This window comes from Pavona decussata, unplaced genomic scaffold (assembly GCF_977016875.1).
Source record: "Pavona decussata unplaced genomic scaffold, jaPavDecu1.1 SCAFFOLD_156, whole genome shotgun sequence".
NCBI lineage: Eukaryota > Metazoa > Cnidaria > Anthozoa > Scleractinia > Agariciidae > Pavona > Pavona decussata.
In genome coordinates, this window is record NW_028145568.1 from 6,970,001 (window position 1) to 6,979,015 (window position 9,015).

General features: G+C 39.6%; 1 protein-coding gene across 2 annotated transcripts in view; it reads right to left on the reverse strand.

The window, feature by feature from the left end:
- The window catches only part of LOC146465597 (sialidase-1-like), a 29,597-nt gene extending 20,675 nt beyond the window's left edge, over positions 1-8,922 (reverse strand). The window contains exons 1-5 of one of the 2 annotated variants that reach the window (XM_085128655.1): positions 8,708-8,921; positions 7,582-7,982; positions 7,010-7,097; positions 6,451-6,521; positions 5,083-5,455 (exon numbers count right to left, since the gene is read on the reverse strand). In XM_085128655.1, coding sequence (XP_084984781.1) covers positions 5,083-5,455; positions 6,451-6,521; positions 7,010-7,097; positions 7,582-7,982; positions 8,708-8,825 — 1,051 coding nt within the window. In that variant the 5' untranslated portion in view covers positions 8,826-8,921. Of the gene's footprint in view, positions 1-5,082; positions 5,456-6,450; positions 6,522-7,009; positions 7,098-7,581; positions 7,983-8,707 lie in introns of both variants that reach the window. The other variant, XM_085128656.1, reaches the window with a different exon arrangement.
- Positions 8,923-9,015: the final 93 nt, after the last annotated feature.

Sequence of the window (9,015 nt, forward strand, 5' to 3'; positions counted from 1 at the left end):
ACGCATCTAGTGTCTTGTTGCTTGCAAGAACTCTGGATCTTTTATGAAACTAAACGGTTTTTCAAGCGGCTCTAGATCTGATGTTTCTGAGAACAATTACTTTGTACGAGTTCCGTCTATCTTTTTGTCTGCCAGATAGCTAAAATTTCTCGAGGCACTTCAGTGCGAGCTCGGATTTTCTCAGGTGGTTTTCCCCATCTCTTCAAGACGAGTCGAGATCTCTGTTTAACGGTTGCGAGAACCAATCTAAGGAAATACATGTACTGGAAGAAAGAATTTTCGTTTACAAATGATTTGTAAACGGCCGTCGAATTACACGTCATGATAATATTTTTTTGTGTAAGAGCAAGTTACCGGCCCGGGGAAAAATGTTTGGAAATTCGAAACTGTGTCAATTCTGCTCCCATAGTAATAATTCTAGTCTCGTCAACCAAAGGTAAAATACGGGAAAATAGTCTTTGGTGTATGGTAGAATTATTTCAGATCTTTTAAACTTGTGTCTGTTTACAAACGCATGAGAGCCGTGTGGTGTGAATGAAAAAAACACGGCCACGAAACAATATTGTACAAAAATTAATTTCTAAACGAATATCGATGGCATCGAGAATTTAATAAACGATAAAAGCATCTGCGTAAAGCTTTAAACACATAACATAAATAAAATTATCGATTGTTGCCTGGAAGAAAGCATTTTCGTTTACAAATGATCTGTAAACGGCCGTCGGAATCACGTAAACATGACATTTTCTGCGAGAGCAAGTTGGCTCCCGGCGAAAAGTGTTTGGAAATCCAAAACTGTGTCAATTCTGGTCCTATAGTAATAATTCTAGTCTCTAAATAAACGTTAACAAATGGAGAATACGGGAAAATAGTCTTTGGTGTTTGGTAGAATTATTTCAGAGCTTTTAAACTTATGTGTGTTTACAAACACATGAATGCCGAAAGGTGCGAATGAAAAAAACACGGCCACGAAACAAAATGTTCAAAAATTTTCTACACGAATATCGATGGTATCGAGAATTTAATAAACGATTAAAATATCTGTGTAAAGCTTGAAACACGTAACATAAAGGAAAGTTATCGATTTTTTTCCGGGAAGAAACCTTTTTGGTTTACAAATGATCTGTTGAAACGGCCGTCGTAATCACGTAAACATGGTATTTTTTGCGAGAGCAAGTAAGCTCCCGGCGAAACATTATTGGATATTAAAAACTGTGTCAATTCTGCTCTTAATTAGTAATAATTCTAGTCTCCAAGTTTAAGAAAAGGAGAATACCGAAACGTACTCTTTGGTGTTTGGTAGAATTATTTCAGAACTTTGAAACTTGTATTTGTTTACAAACACATTTATAAGCTTAACGGCCGTGCGCTGCGAACGAAAAAACACACGGCCACGAAACAAATTTTTCAAAATTAACTTCTCGAATATTGCTGGTATCGAAAGTGATTAAAGTGTCTATGTAAAGCTATTTTAGAGTTCTAAAAGTTACCATAACTGATCACAAACGGGTGATATAGGCAAATGTGAGGCTTCTTTAAACTTAAGCTTACTTTTCTTTTCCGGTCGGCCTGCTCTAACTTGCTATCCGTTGCTTTCTTCCACGTTCAACTCTGCTTGATCGTCTCCGCTTTTTTGTTTTCTTTTTCTCTCTCTTTCTCTTCTTTCCACGTTTGTCAACATATCCAACAAATACGTATAAATTGTCTTTGTGTTTTTTGTTCTTTAGCATTTCTGTTGTAAACGCATCTTGCCAAACTATCTCGCCATTCAACTTCCCGCCAAACAAACACGGGCGCATTAGCATTGTGGGATTGCGTACGGACGGACGGACGTACGGTGTACGGACGGACAAAAGTGACGTCATAATCAAACCAAAATTTCTCGCATTCACGGGTTACCAAATTCTCTTAGCTATGGGGCTCCGCTGCGCGCGCCTGCGGCGCGTGCGAGAGCTACGCTATTACTATAGGAAACCGCCAAAATTGAATGAAAAGTAACCAAAACCACTAAAGCAACGCTAATATGAGCTTAAAAATATAAAAGTTACTGTAAGAAAAGTGATTTTTCTTTCTTTAAAAATGGAATTTTCCATTTTCTGAAGAAAAGGCTTGTCAAAACTTGGTTGCCATGGTAAAATCAAAGTCAATGAACACTGACCACATAAAAATATTCCCAGATAATTTTCCGGAAAAAAGGCATTTAGTTTCACGGCGTCGGCTTAAGTCGACTTGGGTAAAATTCCTCCCCCCCCCCCCCCCCCACCCAACAAAAAAATTATAATTCGGTATCATACACTGACTGGAAGTCTCGAGTGAGAAATTAACCTGATAAGTCCTTTTTAACTCGGGAATGCACGCATGCGCTATGAACGAGTTATAACGATGGCTGACTGTTTGCTTGGTTGGTTGGTTGGTTCTGTCGTTAACTTTCGGGCGTGTGCAGTGGACGAGTTTTAAATTCAATTAGTGGAAAAAACACGCGTACATTTTTTGTTCAAGGCGCATCAGGATATTCTTATTCAATATGTTGAGAATAATTTGACGCCGGATCATTTAGTGCAAGAATGGAGATTTTTCGTTAAATCTGAGCAAAGTTACAAGTTTTTTCAGGTTTTCAGAAAGTCCGGGGTCGTAAACTCAATTAGTGAAAAAAAAACAAAACGAGGAAATCTTTTTCACGACGCATCAGAATTCTCTTATTCACTCTGTAGGGAATAATTTGACAATCATTTTAGTGTAAGAATGGAGATTTTTCGTTGAATCTGAGCAAAGTTATAGGTTTTTTCCTTTTTTTCCACAAAGTGCGGTGTCTTTTAAGAATTAAAAATAATTTAATATAGAAATAATTTAATTAAAAAAAATAATTTAATTTAAAAGTAATTGTCGGCATGGACTTTGAATAAACAAGACGCTTTTTAGAGCTCTTACGTTTAGCACTAGTGGCCTTATTTTATATTGTAGGCTTCACCAATTTTTTAACCTATCCTCCCTTCGCGATTGAACTAACTGAATCGTTTTAGTCAGAAAGAATGCGTGATATTGCGTTGCACAACTTGAAATTTTGCCGCCAAAAAATATTTCCCGCCAGAAAATGACTTCAGCTGAAGAAGCACTCTAAAAGTCCACTGCTAATCATAACTTTTTGCATACATGAAAACTCGACATCTTTTATCATAATTTTTCCTTCTCATACAAAAGTATTACATTAAGTAGATAAGTTTGCTAAAAAAAAAAAACTAGTTTTGCTGTCAGTTTTCACGCAAAAGCGGAAAGTGCCATGTCACGCATCAGTGACGTCGTAAACAAAACTATGCAAATTTCTGCTGAGATGAACACTTAGATCTTCTCAGCTTTCATGGAGGTTTCAAAGGGAGAAAAATGTTTCATTTTCGCAATTTACAACTGGCAATTCATGGGAAAGCAAAAGGACGAGGTCGATAAATAGCTCTTATTTAACAAGAGCTAGTCATATTTCGTTCTTTTTACTTGAAGATTGCGTGGACTGAACTCCAAAGGAAACATTTCACGCATTTATGTCCGGCATGAAACGGTGATACCGATACCTTGTTCAACAAATTTCCCTTTGTGAGATCGGCTTGAAAAACACAAATCTACCTGGAAGTTAAAAAAAGTATGCCCTACGGTAATTTTGTAATTTTAATTCCCAAAAAAACTTCACTTGCCCATCGGGCAAGTGATGGTCAGAATCCACTAGCTCGATCGCAAAATCCAGTAGCCTTGGACTATCGGACACGAATTTGCATGACGTAGCTGCACATGGCGTGCTTCTATGAACTTTGAATAAAAAAACACGTGAAACTTTTTTAATCAGCGCATCAGAATAATCTTATTCAATCTGTAGAGAATAATTTGACAATCATTTTTATAGTACAAGAATGGTTATTTCTCGTTACATAATCGGGCAAAGATATAATTTCTTTTAGCTTTCAAGGAAGTTTCCGTAGCCGTCTTAATTTCAATTACTGATGTGTCATCTGCATTCACGAGTTGGCTCACAGGAGCCTTTGATTAAATAGGCCTTATCACGGTTTTCGACGCCATTTTGACGAGTAGGCAAACAGGCTTGAAATAACAGTGTTTGTATGGAAATCCGATGTCAAATAATTTTTGTACAACATCGATTCTGAAAAATTCATGAATTGGAAACTTTTGGCACTGGGAAAAGGAGTTTAAGAAAAAAATTGGAGGGATGTAGCTGTGCCAGAAAGCATCCAGTCGTGTTTTGAACTTTCCATACATTTCCCTGTATTTTTTTCCCGCGAACTATTTTTAGTAGCAGTCACGGCTGTTTCGCTTTACAGACAAATGTATGGAAAGTTCAAAACACCACTGGACGCTTTCTGGGACAGCTACATCCCTCCAATTTTTTCTTAAACTCCTTTTCCTAGTGCCAAAAGTTTTCAATTCATGAATTTTTTTGAAGTGATGTTTTATGAGAATTATTTGACATCGGATTTCCATACAAACACTGTTATTTCAAGCCTGTTTGCCCACTCGTCAATATGGCATCGAAAACCGTGATAAGACCTATTCAAATATTGCTTGCTGCTGACAATCAAGTTATTTCATATGGGTGTAACTCTATTTAATAAGTAAAATCTACATCTTAAGGGCTAATCAGCAACAAATAGAATAAGTTTCTAGGTAAGAGTTTAATCGCCGGTTATGTTCAATGTAGCGTAAAGACTTAGAAGGTTGAAAAATGAAAAGTGCATGCCTTTTACTGACAAAACTATGCAAACGACTGAAATGTTTTTCAGCTTCAATCATACAACAGTGTAAAGTAGTGTACGTGCAACTACATCAAATTATCTGGAAAATACATTAAATTTTGTCCACACAATGAGTGACAAAAGAGGAAAATGTCTTCGTATCATGTCTCTCTTTACTAATTTGGTAATATACTGGGAGCGTTCCGCAAGTGACTCGGAAAGTTTTTTTTGTACAGTGCAAAAAACACCTGTCCGGAAGCTTAGAAAAAAGATAACATTGCTTTATCAATTCATTCTTACTCCAACCGGAACCTAACGAATACAATGCTCTCATAATAGCGCAAGTTACCTTTCTCAAACACCAGACCAATAAAGCTTTCAGTTGCCTGTATGCCAGGAACAGTTGTAAGACACGAATAACCACTTGGACCTCTCCACACATTCACAGCTCCCGTCCAAGACGCGCCACTGTCGCCGCTCCATCGCAATGTCATGTTTACACGGAGCAGCTTATTGGCTGGATTGGAGAAGTAAACCGTGTTTCTGTATCGCAGTAAACTAGCTGCTACCACCGGATCTATGAGAGTTTCGTCGAAGTAGATGTCAGAATGTGCAAAGGTTTCTGCGCCATCGTAACTTTTGGACATGATGCGACAATGACAGTGGAAGTTTTGTTGGTTCCGAGAAGTCATTAAGATAATGCCGTCATACAACTCGATTAGCTGCCGAGAAAAAACGAACTCTATCAACACATTTCTAAACTAAGGTGAAATTCCGCAGTGGGCAATTTGAGAGTTGCTTATTTTAGCCATATTTTCAAGAGGGGCTAAACAAGCAAAGCTTTTTTGCATCGTAAGAAGATAAGGCTTTTTCTGGCATGCAATTAAGTAAATCTTTTCATACGAAATGTTTATAAATATATGTTTTTATAATGGGCCTTGCTTTGTAAAGCAGTCTTAAAAACTTGAAAATAGCCTAAAGATCTAAAGCATTTGAAAGTCTTGGTTGACCGTCCGATCCGTAAAGATCTGCCAGATTTTACCCAATTTGAGATACCGACCCCCTACCATTCATAAAAGGCAAGTTACAACGTGCGTTTATGTTATAGAAATTTGAACAGGCGGTTTAAAGAAGCACATGTCATATTTAGTATCATTTGGTTCTCTTTCTCAAAAAGCAATGAAACTAGCGAAAAGGTTTTCTAAGTTAAATTCTGTCTGGAAGAGGCCCCGGGATTCGAAGAAGGTCTAGACGCAGAGCAATATGAGAATTCTTTAATACTAACGAATACAGTATGGAAAAATATCGAATTTGCTCGTAGTAATACTGCAGAGTGTGGATGTCTTATGGATTTTTTCCAACTAAATAACTGTAGATGTAGATGAAACTCTCCTTGGGCTTTGATATTCCACAAAACAGTCGTTTTTTCTTTAAATCTCGCGAAAAGAAGCTCGAATCAGCCGAAAGGCGAAACTTGGAAGGCACGTAGTTCGGAAACGGCGTGGACCTTCGCACCTCCCAGTAACGCGTGTGAGGACTCTCCATAGTCAGAGCCGGTTCATCCAGACTTTTTGTTCTATGATCATGACCGCGGGTTCGGAGGCCGGACCAACTCAACCGAAATGTATGGACTGCCTTGCAATCGAGAACTAAGAACATAACGCCGCCCCTAACCCCCACTCCCAGGAGGGGAGGTTGAAGTAAACCGCTTGATTACCTGTGACTCATCCGGTTGAAATGTACCGTTTTGAGGGATCTCACCGGCGACTCTCCAGCTGACTCCATGATCTGCAATGAATTAACAACCGGTATACAACTAAAATTAATGGTAGTAATAGTGGAGGCGCGGTGGTTTAGTGGTTAGCGTGTCAGACGTTTGATGGGGCGGTCGATGTGATTCGAGGCCAGGTTGGTCTCTTCATTGCTTTGTTGTTTCCTTAGACAGGAAACGTCAATTCACATTGTCTTTCCTCACCCAAGTGTATAAATGGGTACCAGCGACACACTGCTGGGAGTAACCCTGCAATGGACTAGCATCCCATCCAGGTGGAGTATACCAATTCGCCTAGGGCTTCATGCTAGAGAAACCGGGTTAAGCTCCGAACGTGTGGGATATATACTAAGGCTTGTAGGGCGAATTTAACCTTCTTTGCCATACAGCCAAATAAGTGAACTCCACAATAGTACAGTCGTGAAGATCTATGCTCAGCTTTCGCAGAGGTCAATCATTTTTTTTCCAGTCCTACACACATTATGTTGATTTAAATGCAACCTACCGTCACTTACAATGCAGAAAACTCCATCGTGGCCAATGGACGAATGAGCGCATGTGACCAGACGCCCCCGGTGAGGATCTTGTCTTTTCTAAATGCGCAAAGAAAGTAACAGACTCATTGAATACATTTCATAGCTGATTAATTTTATATACCTTTCCCTGGTATATGTTTTTATTCCTTAAAGTTATCTAATAGTGCCATTAATCTTGCTAATCCAGGGGGACACAGATGTAAGACACCCTATAACGACAAACACAAACAAACAAAAAAAACACCCTGCTAAGATTAAGATTGGAGTAAAATATTAGAACGCTAGCCCAGGGTGATTCAAGGTTCTATCCGAATATAGGACCACCTCTCCTCTCCACCTCCTCAATCTTAAATATTTACTATGCTCACCCTTGATCTTTTTGGTCACGAGAACTACATTTTAACTCATTTTGTATGCTATGATCTCGTTTCTCGAAAAGAGATCAAAAGCTGAGTAAAACTATAAATATTAACTTAGAACTTCAATGTAGAATGCGAGAGTGAAACGTTTAAACGTTTGAAACGAGGTAGTAAATTTTAACCTGAATACCAAAGCCCGGACCTGGAGCGAAAAGAGAAGTACCAATCTGCTGAGACAGGTTTAAAGGCTTGGTCCATGTAAATCCAAAGTCATCACTACGAATCAGGAACGTAGTGTGATAAACGCATCTGTGCGCACAGTAAGAATACATGATAAACACTTGATTTTTCTCTTCATCCACAAACACTGTGCCAAGGTTTAGCCCATCTGGATCATCACCGTCGTCCACAATAAATGTTGTATTGTTCCATGTTATCCCTTGATCTGTAGAGCGTCTCATGGCCAGGAATTTTGGTCCCGAGTCAGCAGAGCTATGCTTTCTTCCCTCGGCCAGTGCCATGAGGGACCCATCGGGAAGAGAAGTTATTATGGGGATACGGTATGTGTTGACTCCCAAGTCGCCTGAAATTAAAACGAAAGTGACAGTGGTCAAGTCAACAAGTTGCTTGCATTAATTGATCTTAACTGAAACAAGTATATCTGCCCCACCCCCACCCCCTCCACCCCCCTTGGCGAGTGAAGGTGGCTACAGGGTTCAGGGTTGTTCACTTGTTCCTAAGCCGAGGAGATGGGAAATTCCAACTGCAGCTTTACATCGATTGCAGTGCAAATTTGGTCCGGTGGGGAATCCCCCCCCCCCCCCCCCACCACAGCAATAACTGGTCATTTGTTTTCAGCAGATGAGCAGAGTACAGTAAACCCTGTGGATAGCGGGAGCTGAATTTCTTGGATGTCTTTCTTGACTTATTTTAAGCTTAATCAAAGGGGCGGATGAAAAACTTCAAAAACCGAAAAACAGTTGCGTGATGAACCAGGCCACTGATCACGGCTGACAATATTAGCCCCAGAATATGATAAATATTTTCATCTTCCTCGGAGTAAAGAAACGAATACGTAATTTTACTATTTATTCTCCAAATTTAGCAAAGCCGGTCATCAAGTAATCCCCGCCAAAACTGAGCCGGAGGCCGGAAGCCTGTGAACAGGCTCCCAAGTCGGGCATAGGACAAAGAACAAAATACCGCGAGCCGAGCTCGGTCTGGCCCTATACCTTACGACTCCAATCAGTGAACCAAGAGAGAAACAGACCTTTAACTTCCATACTAAAGTTAACTGTCGTCATTTACCTTGCTTCCATAAGGTTACTTGGTGGTCAATAATAGGCTGTGAACTGCAAGGGAGAATCCCCAGCGAAAATATGATAAGAAACCGTAACAAGGCTATCACGGAAGTCTTGGCCGCCATAATAGAACTTCCGGTTTCGGTGGTCCGGTCAGCCTCGCTTTCAGTAACGGAATAACATACTCCCCCGAGGTCCGCTTGTAGTTGGAAAATTCACCATCAATTTTAACGCGCTCCCACTAGCCCACAAAATTAAGTCTAGATACAAGAGGAAGAGATTGTAAATGAAACCAGATGTTAAGTTGTTTGGCGA